Below are 18,742 nucleotides of genomic sequence, written 5' to 3'. Positions count from 1 at the left end.
TTATTTTATTTGACATTTACATGACAAGTAAAAGGTGGATAAAGTAGTACACGTGAGACTCTAAGCGGGCTCATAGAAATTCATAGACTATTTGAGTTACCCTTATTCCATGACTATCTACCTTAGTTCTACCCTAGGATGAATTTATGACAGACTATCTATCAACAAATGAAATGACATCATTTTTATTCAATCCTGAAAAAGGCTTATGCCAACTTTGCCTCTCACTCAGACTATCTGTCTTCATTTTCTCTCCAATATGGCTTGATGGCAACTTGATTTTAATTCAAGATTTTTTTTTTTTTGTTTTTGTTGCTGCCTTTCGCATTTTAGATTGATTTCTAAAACTGGAGAAAAATATAGGATTCTAAGCACGGCCAATAATTTGTGTTTAATGCATGACACTTTTACCCATAAAAAGAAGCAAAGACAAAGATGGAGTACAAAAAGAGAAAAAAAAACCTAATTAATTTGTAGTTTACAACTATTTAACCATTTAATTTGTCAATTTAAATTTTAAAAGAACTCGCCGTATTATAAAATGTTGAAATGTCAAAAACGAGTATCATGTTGCAAGGAAAGATTTAAGGGATATAGAAACTTCTTGGGATGGTGTAAAGAGGGAGGCTTTGAATAGATTGGGATGGAGGAGGACCATACGTAGCTAAGTCACCTCAGGCGGCTTGGTGCTGCAGTGAGTTGTTGATTTGTTAGTAGTAGTAGTAGTTGATTTATAATGCATTTTAAGAATGTGATACCCTGGAAATTCTAATAATTCCACTTCTTCAGTGGCACTTCCATTCAAAATGTAATGGGGACTTTATGTATCATCGTTAATAACGTGAATCTCGAATGAATTTACAAGAAAATTTAGAGAAATCTTAAAATTATCGAAACGATCATATCGGAAGTGAAAGTCGTTGAATAATTTGTCTAATTTACTGTCATATTGTAGCTTACTATCGCAATTTAGTATACGATCATAAATTTAATATACAGTCGTATACTAGTTTTTTCTTCTAATTTACTGTCGTATACTAAATTTAGTATACTGTCGTATACTAAGTTTGTCTTCTAATTTACTGTCGTATTCTAGTTCACTGCCGTATACCAAATTTAATAAACTGTCGTAAATTTAGTACACTATCGTAAATTTAGTATACTGTCGTAAATTTATTATACTATCGTATACTAAATTCATCTTCTAATTTACTGTCGTTTTCTAATTTACTGTCCTATACTAAATTTAGTACCCAGTAGTAAATTTAGTATACTGTCGTAAATTTAGTATACTATTGTATACAAAATTTTTCTTATAATTTATAAGAAAAACTGCCGTATTCGCTTAATTTCTTCTCGTCAATTTCAGAGAGCCTATTCTTCATGAAAGTGCTATAACATTTCTCTAGTTACATTACATTACAAAAAAAATGATTCATCAAAATAAAATGCGACAAAAATTAAGTTCCAGAAAATGTGGGGAAAAATATTTTGATTTTTCATATTATTGATTTTTCATTTGAATATTTTGATAATTTGCAAACAAATGCTGCTAATTATTCTGGAAAATGTTTCTATTGATTTGAACACCTTAAATCCACTCAAACTAAACCCATAAAAAATGGGTTTGAATGGCGAAGTGAATGGCAAATTTGCGCCATTCACTGGCGCAAATTCACGAAGATGTAAGGGACGGGAAGAAAAAAATATATCTTTCTAAATTGTGAGGGGGGGGTTATTTTTTCAAAGAATATTCTAAAAAAGGATATTTTTAAAATTGAAATACCGTACCAAAACAAGGCACTTCTCAAAATCTGGGGAGAGCAAAATAATCTGAGGGACAATTGCCCTCTGTCCCCTTTTTTAATAGTGTTTTTTTATCACTTTGAATCGTTTGAATAGGATCAGTAATAATTTTCCTTATATCAATTGTTGAAGAACTGCAGAGCTCCATTATATCAATTACGAACATACAGTTATTAAATCATTCATCATTTTTATCAGTTCCTATTTTCTGACCTTACTTGGCATGAAAATACTGGATTAATTGTAAAAAAGTCAACTCTGCAATTCTAATGCTGAAACTCCTGTAGAAATTCCGGTTGCCAAAGGAAACAAATTAATTTTCTGCATATTTATCCACCCATTTTTAGAATATGCTGGTCGTGTTTGGCATTTCGCTCTGACAAAAGAAGAAAGTGAAGAAATTGAACAGGTTCAGAAGAGATTACTGCAAATCATCTACAAAAGTTTCCCGTTGCCTTACTGTTTTATTATGAAGCATTTAAACTTATCCTCGTTTGTGCATGAAATTTGGTTTAACCCTCCTCCTCCATCCTATAAAGAAGACTCCCCCCTTCCTTTGTCCTTCTAAGATCTCAACTCTCTGACTAGCGAGCGGCTGGTGAAAGTCCCAAAATTGAAACGGGTTTACTCCAAGTCACAGCACTATTCGCCAAGCTTTGTGCCGAGTATCGATCATGTTTTTAACAAATCGTAGTTTTTCGATAATTTTTCATGTGTTGACCAATTTTAATTATAACTGCACCTCTTTTGATTTGACAATAACTTATTAATTTTGATATTTTTTCTACTTAAAGATACCATATTTAGGCCACGCCTGTGGCCCTTTTCCAGAAAAAAAAGAGCCTAGGGCCCATTTTTTTGAAAAAAATTTGGTTGAACATTAAAAATTTAAAATAGACTATTACAAATAGCAAAGCATTAAATATGATGCACCACTTAAGATATTTTGAACCAGAGCCCTAATTGGAGAGAGGAGGTGGAGACGGTTCCCTTACTTTCCATCTCTGGGTATACCTCTGTCTAGCACTATCTATTTTGACCCAAAGAAGCAACAGAAGTTATTACTATCCTTTTCTACCACTAATACTCTTACTGGAAAATTATACATTTAATTTTTTTCTACTATAATTTTTTTTTTATTAATTATTATTCATTTTTTTTAATTTTTGTTAAAAAATTAATAAATAATTTTTTTTATTATTTTTTAAGATATTTATATAAACTAAAAATTAAAATTTTTTATATAATTTAAATAATTTAATTTTTTTTATTTAAATTATGCACAAAAAAAGAAAAAAACCTTTTCATCCAAAGCTAGGCTGCCAACATTTTCCTTGACTGATGTAACAGTGAGCACAGGCTTTCTGTAAATTAATTGTCCAAAAATCAGTGTCTTTCCACTTCCTGGAAGGCCAACAAGAAGAATTGATTTCCCCCTTGGCTTCCTTTTCAGGAACCAGATTAGCCCTAAAATCAAACAGAAATATTCCAAAAAAAAATTCAAAGAAATATTCCTGCCAGTCTTCGGTTTACAATAACATAATTAATAAAGTTAGTTGTCTTACCATCAAGCGAATAACATGTTAACTTACAGGCCATTTTATGACCAAATACTGTATTGGTTACCATCTTCTTACCATCACGTGAATACCATGTTAACTTATGGTCCATTTTGCGACCAACACCGTACTAGTTATAACTAGATTATTATACCTACAAAATTCCAGTTCAACCATCTTCCACACTGTCAAATTTTAGACTTCCCAGTTTAGTATTCAACTGTTCCTGGAAAGTTTCTCTCAAATTCTCATCCTCGAGTCTACCAACATCATAACTTCCCGGGAGGTAGTTACCCTTCCGAAATATCAGCTTTAAATTAACCCTAGACACTAGTAGATGGTGATCATTACTTTTAACATCAACAGCAGCACTTTTATAACCTAGTATCTTGTATTGGTCCTGCCAGTGTTTTGGTTTACTATAAAATAATCAATAAGGTATTTTTTTTCTTACCATCAGCGTGAATACCATGTTAACTTACGGGCCATTTTGTTACCAACAGTGTACTGGTTGTAACTAGATTATTATACCTACAAAATTGCAGCAGTCTGTAACCATTACTGGTTTCTTTTCCTATTCCAAATTATCTAGGCTAGGATACCATCTACCCCTATCTCTACCAGCCTGACCATTAAAATCTCCTAATAAAAATACCATATTTCTACCTAGGACCCTGTTTATATTTTTTCTGCAATTGTAAGTAAAATTCATTTGAGTCACTACTATCTCCATCAGTCCGTTCTACAGGAGCATATATTACTATGATTGATATCCTGCACTTGTTTTATAAAATGAGCAGCTGGCATTATATTATTAATACCTTCCCAACCTAAACAAGACTTAGCAGCTTCCTTATTGATCATGAGAACAACTCCCTGTCAATGTACCCCATCCTTCCTGCCTGAGTAAATAAATTCAATATCACCAAATTAAAATTAACCCAAGCAAATATTTTGGCTATGTAACCAAAAGTTATCCTCAGCAAAATAAAAGAAAAACTAAAAAAGCTAATAAAAATTTAGTTAACAATAACAAGGTTCTTGATAAAAATACAGACAAATTAAAAAAAAGTTTGGTCAGCTTCTTCTGTTAATTTTTTTTTATTTTTACTTTCAGCTTTTACTTTTATCGAGCATTGTTTGAGTTTTTGGCATCTTTACATCAGTGGCATTGCACAAAAAATCAGGGGAGGGGGGCTAGGGAGGACAGAGATCTTCCCAATTAACGCCACAGCTTTGCATTGATGAAATAGCCAAAATACTTCCATCGATTTTATTTTGATCACTGTCTTTGAAAACAAGCTCTTTTCCCACATAACTTCTTGTTTGTTTGTTTTTTTTTTTTTTTTTTTTTTTTTTTTTTTTTTTTTGCATGATAGAAAAGCAGTGCAGTCGTTGTTGTTAATTAAACCTATAATTTGAGATAATAAAGCTAGCTTTAAAATAAGCAAATAAGATATGATTCTATTTAACTAAATACGTGATCATTGTATGCACATCTATTGTGCTCACTGGCACAATTCATCTATTGTGCTCACACTCAATACGCGATCATTGCATCCACATCTATTTCAAAGAATAGCAAATTTTCAGGATAAGTAACAAATTCTATTTATATTTTAATTAATTAATCTTTATTGATTTTCTTTATTCCTTCAACTTAAATTAATTAAATGTTAAATTAGTTCAACCTAACCTGCTGGGGCATGTAAGTATTACATCACATTTTCAGAGGAAGCAACATATTAAATTTTGTTTTAATTTGTTGATTGTATTTATTCATTCAATAATTTAATTTTAAGCCCTTTTGCTGAGGCTAATTTTTTATTTTTCTAAAATAACATATAATAAAGTCAATGAGATGCAAAGAACAATCTTAGGCCTATAATCTGAGATGCTCATGCTATCTTAAAACTGTTGGAGCAAAAAAACATTTTTCTTTTTTCTAATTAGCCCAATGCATTTTCATTGTTTCCACTCTATATTGAAGAGCGTCATTTTTTCAAAAGAAGTAGCAAATTCAATTTTTTTTTTAGTTAATTTATTAATTTTTAGAGATTTTATTTACAAAGTAAATTAAATTTAATTAATATTATTTTAATGCGTTAAATTTAAACTTTAAATTTAATTTAATTTATTAAAGTGCCCAGCAATAAAGTTAACAATAAAGAAAGATAAATGCATATATTTTCAATAAAAAGGATAACAATAAAATTCTTTTTATAACCACTTTATTATTTTGTGCACCACTTGGTAGGGCTTGAAACTCTGCATATGACAAGCCATTACTTTCCATAGAGCCAAATATAATATTTTATCATGTCAAATAAATTATATAATGTAATTATATATAACATAATTAGGAACAAACAAGACTCATCATGTTATCTAAAACTAAAAGATTCAGTTTTTTTATAATACATTAAAATAATAAGCAATAAAGTTTAACAAAAAGCAAAGAAAAAAGCAAGACACACACAAACATTTTAAGTATAAAAAATATTTGTTTTCTCATAATTATTTTGAGCATCATTTAGTGTAACTTCAAATGCTACATAAGCTTTTGTCATTATTTAAATTTTATTAATTAAATTTTATCACGCACGAGCAGAAACACTACAAATATCCAGAAACTTTTTTTTACTGATGATAACTAGAACATTATTGGAACATAATTTTTTTTTTTTAATCCACACAAGGGCAAAACAAAAACTCAAGTTGATTCTTTCTAAACGAGTTTGCATTAAGTTTTGCTTCTTTTGAGGTGTGATAAAACAAATGAAATCAAATCAAGAAGGAGTATAGACTCAATTCGAAGCTTACCCATTGAGACCAAGATTACTGCAACAGCAATAATAATTGATAGCCAATCCACCTCATATTCATTTCTTTGGGACATGTTAGTTTCTTAATGATGGGAAAACAAACTGAAATAAAGTATGTGTTTAGTAAAGCAATATGACTTAGCTACTTAGTGATTATCATACATTATTGCACACATAGCAACATCGATTGAGGGGGCAGGGGTCCTGATTCTCTTCCCCTAGGTTTTTCCCAGCCCCCTAAATCTCGAAAACGCAATTTTTGGGATTTACTTATTGAAATATACCTTTTCTTGTATTTTCATTGGAAAAAAATGGAAAAGCAACGCATTTGTTGTGACAACAGGAAAAATTTAACTAAATAAGTAGGAAAAGCAATATATTTGGCAGTAATGACAGGAAAACTTTAGCTAAAAAAGTTGGAAAGCATCAAATTAGCTGTAATGGCAGGGAAACTTTAACTTAAAAAGTTGGAAAAGCAGCAAATTTGCTGTAATAACAGAAAAACCTTAAATTTTGGAAAAGCAGCAAATTTACTGTAATGAAAAGGAAAACTTGTAATTAAAAAAGTTGGAAAAGCAATTAATTTGATGTTCTGACAGAAAAACCTTAACTTTTGGAAAAACAACAAATTTGCTGCAATGACAGAAAAACCTTAACAAAAAAAATCGGAAAAGCAACAAATTTGCTGTAATGACAGAAAATCTTTCCCTAAAAAGTTGGAAAAGCAACAAATTTGCTGTAACGACAGAAAAACTTAAAGTAAAAAAGATGGAAAAGCAAACAAATTTGCTGTAATGACAAAAAAACTTTGTCTTGACAAAAACCTGTGAACTTTTAAAAAAGCATCATATTTGCTGTTATGACTGGAAAACTTTAACTAAAAAAGTTGGAAAAGCAATAAATTTGCTGTAAGGACAGGAAAACTTTAACTGAAAAAGTATATCTTCACTGGAGAAAAGCAGGTGCTGTATAGACTGTGGCAAGGGTGGCATGGAATAAAGGAGTGTTTTTAAGGTGAATTTAAAAAATGAGGAGTTATAGAATGGAATTGAATTGAGGATAAAAAGTTTATCACTTGGGGCAAGAAGGCTATATTTTGAGGGGAGGCAAAGGAAGGATGACCTTTACTGTTGCCCTTTGTGTGGAGACATGGATGAAAGTGTGGGTCATATGATGTTTGAGCATGAGAAACTGAGTGTATAGAGACTATAGGTTTGATGATAGATGGCTGGCAAGTATAGTGAGTGGTGTTGTTTGTTATAGTGGTGTGGTTTGTTATAGGCAAGTTATAGAGAGTGAGTGTTTGTTTTTATAGAGAGTGAGTGAATGTTTTTGTTTATGCAGTATCATTTAATTGAAACTGGATTTTTCATTTTGTATTGTCAGGAGGCCTTTGCCTTTTAGAACAGTAAACATTATTTTTTTTTTTTTTGTCATATCTTCTTATGTACACAAGGAAAGGAGGGGATATTTTTGAAAGAGAATTTTTAGCTGTGCACGTCTGCTCAAAAAATTACAGCAATATATATGATGTTTTTAATAATGATTTTAAGCCTTATAAAGTGGCTGATGAGAAGTTTCAAATTTCCTAGAGGAGAGAGCTTATTTTGTGTGAAAACAAAATAGGTGTACATTTTTCTTTCACTTTTGATAAATTTTTAAGGCATATAAAAATGCTGATAAAAAGTTTAAATAGTGCCAGATGAAGTACCAAAGAGTAACTGATAAGAGAGGGAACCCAAATCTGTATCTGAGAAAAAAAAATCAATTCAATTTAGCATAGAGCAGCAAAAACACAAAGCGAATTAATAAAAACTTTAAAATGATAAAAATTATACATTTTTTTACTTCAAATTGGGCCAACAATAAGAGTAATTCGTTTGCTAAGATAGAGTAAGGTACAAAATAAATGTTAGATTTATGTATGTACAATGTTTTTACTTTGATGATTATTTTGATGCAGGTAAACAGGACATGTAAAAAGTTTGAGGAAGAGTTCATTTTGTGTTTTATGCAAAAAAAGTAAATCTGCATGAATTCCCCAACACTCAAAATGTGAAAAATTGAATTCCTGGAAATAATTTAGTTTTCCATGGAAAATTGAGTTCCTGAATTTTCCATGATTGCTCAATTCAGGTGATTAGAGCATGGTTCACAGCACAGTTTATAGAATTATCCAGTAAGTTTATCGCAGATCATTTCTGGTCTTCATTCTCGGTGCGAACAAAAAGCTCCGCCCACTTATTTCTGAATTAGCGGGTTAATCTGTTTCCGTCAATCAATGAGAAATGTTTACAAAGTGCATTATTCGTAATAGCAGGTTTCCACTTGTTTCGCGTCCAAGAGAAATCTGACATGTCTACCCATGAAAAGATCTAATGCCGCTTATGTTTATATCTGCAAAAACATTCTCTGGAGCACTCTCACCTTGGTCCGGGTTTTTATAATGGGTGAGATAGGGAATGATCATACTGCTAATTCTATAAACTGTGGTTCACAGCCACCATATTTCACTGTAAATATTTCACCTATTTCAACTATAACTCACATATATAGAGTTTGAAATATTGTGGTTGGGAAATAACAGAAAAATTACTGAGAATAATGAGTGTGATTTGTTAAAAAAGGGAAATACCCTAGTGATTTTAGAAGAACTTCCATCAAAGCCCTTAATAAGAAAGGTGATAAGAGTAAGTGGGGTAATTACAGAGGCAATAGCTTGATTCCTTTAGGAAGCAAATTACTTAGCATGATGACATTCATTAGATTAGGAGATGCTGCAGATTAAATTTTAAGAGAAGAAAGCGTGATTTTAGGAAGGGGATAGGATGCATCAACCAAACTTTTCCTCTTAGATCAATAATTAGAAAGCATAAATCATCCATCCCTTCAGCTCTCAGTTTTACTGATTATGAACATGCATTTGTTTCAGCTAGTAGAAAAGCCTTAATGAATGCTAGGACTATGAACACTATACTATGAATTTGAATGAATACTACACTAGGATTTTGTCCTAGTATTATCTTAAAGATAGAGCTGACCTAATAAATACATCCCACATTGTTAGGAACATTGATAATACCAATCCAAATCACTTTTTCACTTTTACAGAATGCAGTAGTACCCACCAACACCAACATAAAATTTACCCACCATGTTCAGAGAAAAGATTAGACCAAAACTCTTTGTCTAGCCAAGTGTGGAAGACTTGGAATTCACTTCCATCAGTAATAGTTGCAAGTACCACAGTCCAGTCTTTCAAAAATAGTTTAGCCTCTACAAATTTCTATACTAGGTCTGATCACAATCCATTTTGAGAATATTTTCACTTTTATATTACCTGATTTGTGACCAGTGTGTCTTTCAGTTATTTTGTAGGCTTACTTTTTGGTATGTTTCAATTATTATTACATATGTTTCAGTTAGTTTGGTATGCTACTGTATGTTCCAGTTATTATGTTTTCAGTGTGTATGTTTACTGAATGTTTTAGTTACTGGTTGTCAACATTGTCATAGACTTTTTATAATTGTTTAGTGTGACAAGCTTGTTAAAGCTTACTGTATTTTGGTACTAATAAATAAATAAACAAGTACAAATGTGACTAGTAAAATGTACAAGGACAATATTGCTGATGTTAAAGTAGAAAGTGAGGTTAGTATTTGGTTTGAAGTGGAATCCAGGATTAAGCAGAGTTGTGTCCTATCCGTGTTTTATATGGAAAATCTTGATGGACTTTGTCCGTAAAGCCCAATAAAGGCAAAGGGTGATCAATCAAATGGAAAGAAAAACTCTCGTAGACTTAGAAAATGCAGATGATTTGATAGTTTTAGATCAAAATGTTGGCAAAATGGATAAATTCTGAAATTTTTGGACATTCAGCATGCAACAAGCTTCAAAATTAATGTTAAGAAGACTCAATTTCCAAAGCTGTTATACTAGGGTAAAGAGTTGACATTTGACACAAAGAAAATTGACCTAACGGATAGCCTTGATAACATGAGTAGTACTATAAGCAAAGATCCACATGAAGAGTGTCAATTGAACCCACTTTCTAAGGCTACAATAAAAGAAAGGTTAAGATGGCATTTTATAGATGAAGGAGAAAAGATTGTGCTTTCTAGCCATTTATCTTAAACCAATCAAAAAGCAGGTCATCTCTGAATGGGGTGGGAAAAGGTCATGAGGAAGGATTAAAAGGACATGGAGAAGGAGCTTGTGCAGCTGTTTACACCTCAGGTGGTTTGATGCTGTATTGAATTGTTAGTAGTGGTAGTAGAAATTACTTTCTTAAGTGATACTAACATAAGTATTTCAAATCATTTAGAAAACACCTTTTGGGCAGAGAAGGAATCATTCCAACAAAACCAGAAAAGTTTGGGGAAATAATTAGGTGTTGACCACTTCAAAAGGATACATGTTAACAAAATACAAGTAAAACCATTTGATGCCTTATTTTATGTCCTTTCCAAACATTCTGTTTACTATTTTTGCAATGTTTCCTCCTCCCCCCCCCTCCTTGCTTATAGTGTTTTGTACTGCAACAGGGCTGTGGGACTGTTACATTTAAGGCTTTCCTGTTGTCTGTTTCATCATTTTTGTAACAAGACAAGCATATAGCTGACTATGTTTTTTGTTTTAAATACAAATAAAAGAATGGGTTTGTCTTCTCATACTGTAAACTGTTTTTGATAGCCTACTGTTTTCTTACAATATATTTTTCATACCAAAACTGTTGTGTTTGCATTATTTTACCAAATGGAAGGAGACATAATATGAATATTTTTGAAGGAGCATATGAATATGAATATTGAATATTGTTCATCATAAGAACAAATATTTTTGAAGGAGCTACAATAAAACAAAGGTTGGAAACCACTGGAATAGTAGTCTAATTGGTTAGATCTGTTGGAGGTAAAAATTTAGCAACAATAGTGGATATTATAGGCTATAGCACCTGTTGTAGGCTATAGTACTGATGAGAATGTAAATCTTTTTCCTACTCTTATTCTTTGACTATAACAAGTTTGATTATATTTTTGCTGTTACATCTAAGGATTTTTAAAACTTTGGAAGTGATTCACAAAACTGTTTGTTGAGCCACATTCTAAGATAGGATCCTTCATGCTTTGATCTATATTACCCTGTTCCTCCCCCCTTTGAGAAAAAATTAGCAAACAGTTTCTGGTAATTGCCATGGAAGTTTGAAAATGGGTGATACAACATTGAGGAATAACAGCAATCAGCCCGTTTTTTAGCACTAAGGTCTTGCATCTAATATCTTGCATCTTTCTGCAAAGATTATCGTTTTTTAACTCATCTTTGTTCTAAGACCTTGCAGCTCACTGATGTTAGCAAAAAGTGTGAAGATCGCCACTGTTCCGCCATATAGAAAAATGATGAGGGAACTTTGATGATCTACTCATCATTGTTCTCAGACTGCTGATCAGAGCAGAATGATGAAAGACATTTGCACAAAAATGACCAAAGATGTAAGATCTTTGTTCAAAGAATTCACTTTTAAGCGTTTTCTGACAAAAGATGTAAGAACTTAGCACATTGATGAGTGAAAAAATAGGCCTAATGCTTTATTAATGGAGGTACCATCCAAGATGTAATTATTTACACTAATGTCTTAGATTTAGCATACATTCTAGTGTACAAAAAATTCCCATTTTATCATGTATAATTGTTCTTTGTCACTTGAGTGCAAACAAGGTTGATCAGTGGATTTAGTGGGTCTTGATCACAAATTCATGCATAATTTTCACATGATACCTTTTTCTATATTTAATTATGCCATTGATTGTGTTGATAGGTCATAGCTCCTTAAATAGTTTGAAATTCATGAAGACAAAAGAAATTTCCAAAATCTAGAGAAAAGTTTCCATTCTGAACTTTCCAATTCAACAATGTCTTATTTTTTTCTCAACCCTAACTTTTGTCACAAAGAAGTCTTATTATTTCTCCTTTTGTGATCTTTGATGCATTGATATATTGGATAACAAAAGAAGTACAATAGTAATACATAAAGCATTTCCGAGGTCAACACAATCTACTGACCCTGTAGTCATACTTTTGCATCATATTCTTCATTTGATGTGCTTACTAAATATCATGGTTGCATTTCTGACAATACACCCCTCCCCTTGATTGTCCTATGTGCCAACCCAATAGCCTACCTTTCTCTGTTGTTTTGAATCTTATAACAATTCATCTTCTTTGTCAAAACAGGTGTTCTGCATTCTTAGCTTGATCAAATCTAGTTTTGAATGAGAGAGTATTACAATATTGGGAAATAATATTAGGCTACGCCTATTTGAACTGAATTAAAAATGTGGATAATAATGGAAGGAAGCATGATACCCTAGGCCTTGTCTGATCAATAGAAACATACTGCAGATTATAAAGAAAGAATCTCATTGTCTTAATGCTTTCTTTTATTTTTCTATAGCCCTAGGGCTATGTCAGTAACCATCAGAAGGGGGGAGAACTCCATTGTCAAAAAAAGACTATGATAAATGGAAGGAACATAAAGCAAGGAATTTAATGCTACTAATTTGATTTGTTTAGAATTGTCTGTTTGAAGTAGTCAAAAACTAAACTGACACCAAACCGGATACTGTAGTAAGTTCTTATCAGGCCAGTGGTTGCTCTGGCCTGTCTTGCAGTTGGGGCAAAATCTTGATTAGGACCCCCCCCCACCCTATCTCCCACAAAATTTTTAGGTCAAGTTTTAACAAAATTGACATTTCTTAACAGGAATATTTTCAATTTATTAATTAATTAATTGGCTTCTGACAAATGATTGGCTTTTTGGAAAATGATTTGCTGTTGGAGTTTAACATCACAAAGTTCAGCATCATCCCATAAATACATGTTGCTTGACAAGGGGTTGCAGCTTGCAGCTGGATGTTGCTTACATCCAGCTGCAGACTAACCATGACAAAGGAGATTTGGGTGTTATAGTTGAAGACCAACTTAAATTCCATGAACACTGGGTTTCAGCAGTATCAAGTGCAAATTCTAGTCTTGATTTACTCAAATTTGCAATCACCTGTCACTCTTGGTCTGCCTTCCTGAGGCTGTATAGGGCTGATGTCAGGCTCATTCTGGATTTTGGGAGATGTCTTATCTACCCCTCCAATAAGAACAATACTAGCCTAGTCAAAGGTGTTCAAAAGCATACCACAAAATGCATGAATGGTCTGCAATATATACCATATAATAAGAGGCTGGAACACCTGCAGCTCCCAACACTTGTCTTCAGACACTGGTGGGGTGACATGATGCTGACCTACAAATATAATAGCCAACCAAACAATAATCTCTTCACAAAACTGGCCAGTCAGCACCATAAAAGAGGCCATTTGCAAAAACTTTCAAGGCTAAAGATACTGTGAAGACACAAATATGGCAAAACTATTTTGCTGAACATGTCAAAATACATGTTCATGTATTTGTTCAAATACATGTTCTTCTCAAATATATTTGGCTGTTCTTGTCAAATGACAAGAACTGCACCCACAACTGCATCCTTTTAGTCAAGACTTGAAAAAGAATGGAGCAACAAGCCATGGAAATATGAGAAGGACTGTTTGTCCCATTCAGCTGCCCACTGATTATTGATGCAAGTTTTTCATAAGAGGTGTGATGCTGCTTTTCATTCCTAACCATCTTGCAAATTATATCTGAGGTTGCTGTTGTGCAGTGGTGTCAACTCTAAACTACCAGAGAATAGTTCTTATGGATCATTTCTACCTTGTGGTTACTGTTACCAAGTGGGCTTAAATTATGTCTCTCTAGCAAATCTCTACTATGATGTGTCACTGGGCCTTTAACATAGTTACATTACATTATATTGACCTCATTGGCACAAACAAAAACAGATCCTATATGGACCTTAAACTTGCTCTGAAGTGTGAATTAAGGCAGTTTGATATATTTTGATTCTTTTCTTATTTTTATATTGTTCATTATTCAATTATTGATTAATTATTTTCATTTATTGACTGTGTCCTCTACTTTATTTTAATGAAATAAAGATTACTAAATAAAGTACTAAATAAAGATTACTGAAACAAAGATTACTACTTTATTTTAATGTCAAAAAGATTATAAATATAAGATTATTTATTTGAAATTTTGTACCTGCTAAAAATGCTTTGCCTGGGGCAAGGGTCCCATCTGTCCCTCCTGAAACTGCCTTTGTCATACCTTAATAACAGGGAAGAAATCATTCCTTAAACAAGAAAAGTTTATTCATATTCTATTTATTGGTCATTTTTCTGTTTCTGATTAATTTATTAGCTAAAAAAAGACACTAGAACCAAGTACAACATTTAATACTCATTTCAGATATACTAATCACTACCATAGGTATTGTTTGGGATGGCAGTTACCCTTTCCCCCAATAGTTGAAAAAACTGTAATTTATTAAGTAAATTTAAACTGTTGCTTGTTTTAACTTTCAACTGTTTAGCCTTGTGCTGCAATACTGCCAAGAATTATTTAGATTTGCTAGATTATCTTTATCACCACAATTCCTGATGGCTCAGTTAATAATTTGGTAGATTTTTGCAGTTCATATTATTGACTTATCTTAAAAATAAAGTGAACATACCACTCTATGCCTTTTTTATGCTCTTTACAAATATAAGGCTAATTGCTTCTACTGCAAATTGAAATCTACCCACCCTCCTAATGTGCAAATATATACCCTGAATTTATTGAAAAGTGGTTAAAAACATATCACTAGTTTATAAACAAGTTGTTCAAGAGTAACATATTCCAAAAATACTTATTTAGGCTATAACAATTAAAACTTAATTTATTAGGTAACTCAAATATAAAATGTTTTCCTACCATTTTAAGCTTTTCAAAAACTGTCAACAAGTGCTGAATTTTGCTATTCAAAACTTTGCTATCAACAATTCATGGTATATTCTAATTCAGGGTATATATTTGCACATTAGGGAGTGACCGTGGGTAAATTTGATTTTGCAATAGAAGCAATTATTATAGCCTATTTATAGAGCACTCTATTTGTAAGTCAATATGAACTGCAAAAAACTTACCAATAATTTTACCTTTATTTTTTGAATAGGCTAGAGCCTAGGCCTACCTTGAAATTAATAGGCTAAGCCTACATTTGTAAATTTGTGTGGAGAAAATTTCTAGGGAGGAAATTTTCTTTCAAGATTTCTAGCAAGGATGAGGGGAATTTCCCAGGAAATATTTTCAAAGAGTTTTTTTCATTGGACAAGATCTATTTTGGTTATGTTAATTTTTTTTTTTTTTTTTTTTTTTTTTTTTTTTTTTTTTGTCAACCCAAAGGGACACCTTTGAGTGCCTTTACTTTTTTTTAATTTGATATTCAGTTTCCATAATGAATAATTTCCCAAAATATGTTTCATATAGGATAGCTTGAAAGCACATTTTGCCTAGGCTTGCATTTTCACAAGTGTTCTGATACTTCTTTCTCCTGAAGGATATTCCATGCCTGCTGGCTCCCCAGATGAGGAACCACACATCCCCTTAATAAAAATGCTGGAGATACTCCCATGATAACTTTCCAAGCTCTGTAATACTTTACTTTACAGCCAACTAGCCTTTCTCTTTTTCTTCGAGAAGAACAAGATCCACTACCAAGACGTACAAGCTCAATATAATTCTATTTCTTCTGCCAGAAAACAACAAAGCAATGCCGTCATAGCCGAAAAAACACCGACATCCAGATTGAAAAAAAAACAAAATTCCCAGAAAATCGGTGGCTAATAATCTTCTTTTTCATATTTTTTGCGAGGTCTGTGGATCCAGTATGAGGTACATTCACCTTTTTGAAATTCCAGAAATCCCTTTCACTGATAATTGGATGATTCTAACTAAGTTCCAAAAAAAACATCTGCATTTTGACAACTATCAGTAAGCTGCTTGTATAAAGGCGTATTTTTAAGATCTTCAATCTATAAATTGTGGCTTCCGAATCATGTGCAAGGGGGCAACAAACGTGAGCATAGAATTATATAAGGTTTTGCGATTGACGGCAATAATTTTTCGGCATCCTGACCCAATGGGCTGAATGCGTTTTCTAAAGGTTTATGGCAATTTCTGCATAGAGGGGTGCATTTCAAAATTAGAAGTAAAAATTACTGTGGACTCAGAAAAAAATGTTATATTAACGGAGAGCAAAAAAGAGAAAGAAGAATACCGCAAATAAAGCAAAATATATAAGATAATGAATGGATCCAAACAGATAAAGTGAAAGCTATGGAACAATTTGTAAGAAAAAGGCTGCATACATATTATAGCCATAATGGTATTAAACTCGCTGATGTCAGGAGCAGTTCTTCAGTCTTTACATAAATAAACCTAAAATAAAACTCATAAAAGTAAAATATTTTTTCAAACCACAAACTCTTTATTTTCCTAATGAAAATAAAATTTGCCTTGAAACGTGTTGTGGTAAAGATTTCTAACTTAGTTAATTATTAATTTAGTGAAAATATATTAAGATGCAAATACAAAGTTTAGAAATACCACTTTTTATTAAGATAAGAAATATATCCTGCCAAGTTTTGGTTAACGGGAAATTGAGAAATCACCCCTTCCTAGCAATTGCGTTGGTTGGTTAAAGGAAGGTGTGGTTGATAAAAATGTATAAAAGATACATTTTATGGGAAGGGGCAGATTTAGACTGATACTAACTTTTTGCCGGACTGACCTCTGGTCCGTTGATTTATTAATACATTGGAATATTATCAAATCATTGTAAGTGTCTAAATATCTTATTATATATTATTGTAGTTTTCCGAGACTTGTGGTCTATTTTGGACAGCCAGTCCCAGTAGAAAGTATATACCTAGCATTATTATTTGTTAATTGAATAAAAGTATTGCATAATAGCCAACCTCTCTACAATCAACCTTTAGCCCCTCGAACATACCCAGCTAGTACGCCTTATTAGTTCGATCATAGCCTAAAGCAAGCTACCAAAGTTTAATTACCTTAGGGCCATAGTTTACCTCCCCTATAAAGGGAGAAATATTGGCATCTATGACTACACCACTCAAATACCATAAAATTCACTTTACAACAACTGGTGGCATTGCGAAAAAACTGGGTCGAGGAGACTAAACAAGGTTGCAAAATACAAAAAAAAATCGAAATGACCGTATTAGAATGGGAAAGTAAATGTACTCCGCTTTTAGCGGCACTCGAATTAGCAAAACTTCGAGCAGCTTTGCTCGAAATTTGGCTATTAGAAATAGATTTGTATCCCCTCAAAGATTTGGGTACAATAGATAAAATGGAAAAAAGGCTCGATCAAGAATTGTAAAATAGACAAAAAATACAGTATCTAGTTTTTAGCAAGTAGAACCAAGTGTATAATTAGTAGGTTTTTTTTAGTGTTAGTAATAAATGAAATGTAGTAGTGCCGCATATTACTAAATAATAAAGTATTTGTACCGTGAATTGAAAGAATAAAATAAAAGATAATACGTATAGAAAAACAAATTCTAGCTGGACCGATGAAACGCTGGTAGAAACAGAAGAATTTTAGGCATAATAGTGGCAAATAGGGTCTTAATTCAGCCTTACTACAGGTACAGGCTATAGACTTCTTGTTCAAGGATAACACTGCAACAATTTAGCAAAGGAAGCACATAAATTGTGGTCCGAAAAATTATAGGTTAGAAACTGACATTTCCGAATGTTTTAGAAGTGGAGAGGCTTCGAAAATATGGCATTTTACGACGTAATAAGCAATAGAATTACCTTTGTTAAAGCTAACAAATACTAGGTTAGTTTTGTAGTTCACAATCAAAGGGAAGGAAAAAATATATAAATATATAATTAAAGTACTTGAGGAAAGGGATGAAAAAAAAACGAGAAAAGTAACCTTATAAATAAGAAAACAAATGTGGAAGCTTAGCAAAAGTCGCCGAAGGAAGCAAAAAAAAGAGTTGTTACCCAGCTGTGACTGGACCTCTGCATAAGGCGAGAAGTTCGGTGAAAGAAACCGTTAATCACAGAAAATGGAGGCATGGGGATAGGTCTTAAAAGGTTCTCCTTTACCTACACGGAGGACCTTCATCCGAATAATGGTGTTAGAAAAACATCAAATTCTGAATTAGCCGCACAAAATGCGTCCGAAAAAAGTTCAAACTTGAATTTTAAACCATGGCTGCTTTTGAGCAATGTAGAAATAAAACGAGCCAGTGTATGAAAACTGCTATACTTGTTTGCATAGAACATAAACCCAAATTAGAACAAAAGGATAAGGCAATGCATCCTTTGAGGATAGCTAATATTGATAAGTCTGTCCGCTATTACTGTTACTCAATGACGAACCCTCCTCAAGTTTAGTCTGATTATAAATCAGCAGAGTTTAGTCGAATATCAGGTAGAGTGTATATCAGATAAAACACGATCTGATAGTAGAAATCAAATAGTGAAGCCAATAGTCCCTTATATTCAAATTAGCCTACAAGTAGATTGTATCCAGGAACTAAATAGAAATAATATTACGGGAACAAAATAAATAAAAATAA

At 32.4% G+C, this 18,742-nt stretch overlaps 1 protein-coding gene across 1 annotated transcript in view; it reads right to left on the bottom strand.

Annotated features, from left to right (window-relative positions):
- The window catches only part of LOC148940320 (signal recognition particle receptor subunit beta-like), a 32,633-nt gene extending 16,831 nt beyond the window's left edge, over positions 1–15,802 (bottom strand). Inside the window, exons 1-3 of the mRNA XM_089106388.1 lie at positions 15,784–15,802; positions 6,189–6,292; positions 3,107–3,273 (exon numbers count right to left, since the gene is read on the bottom strand). Of these exons, the coding sequence (XP_088962514.1) occupies positions 3,107–3,273; positions 6,189–6,264 (243 nt within the window). The 5' untranslated portion in view covers positions 6,265–6,292; positions 15,784–15,802. The remainder of the gene's footprint in view (positions 1–3,106; positions 3,274–6,188; positions 6,293–15,783) is intronic.
- Positions 15,803–18,742: the final 2,940 nt, after the last annotated feature.

Source organism: Artemia sp. Qi Xiang Cuo, chromosome 20 (genome assembly GCF_049724085.1).
Source record: "Artemia sp. Qi Xiang Cuo chromosome 20, ASM4972408v1, whole genome shotgun sequence".
Taxonomy (NCBI): domain Eukaryota; kingdom Metazoa; phylum Arthropoda; class Branchiopoda; order Anostraca; family Artemiidae; genus Artemia; species Artemia sp. Qi Xiang Cuo.
This window is presented reverse-complemented; position numbering and strand designations above follow the sequence as displayed.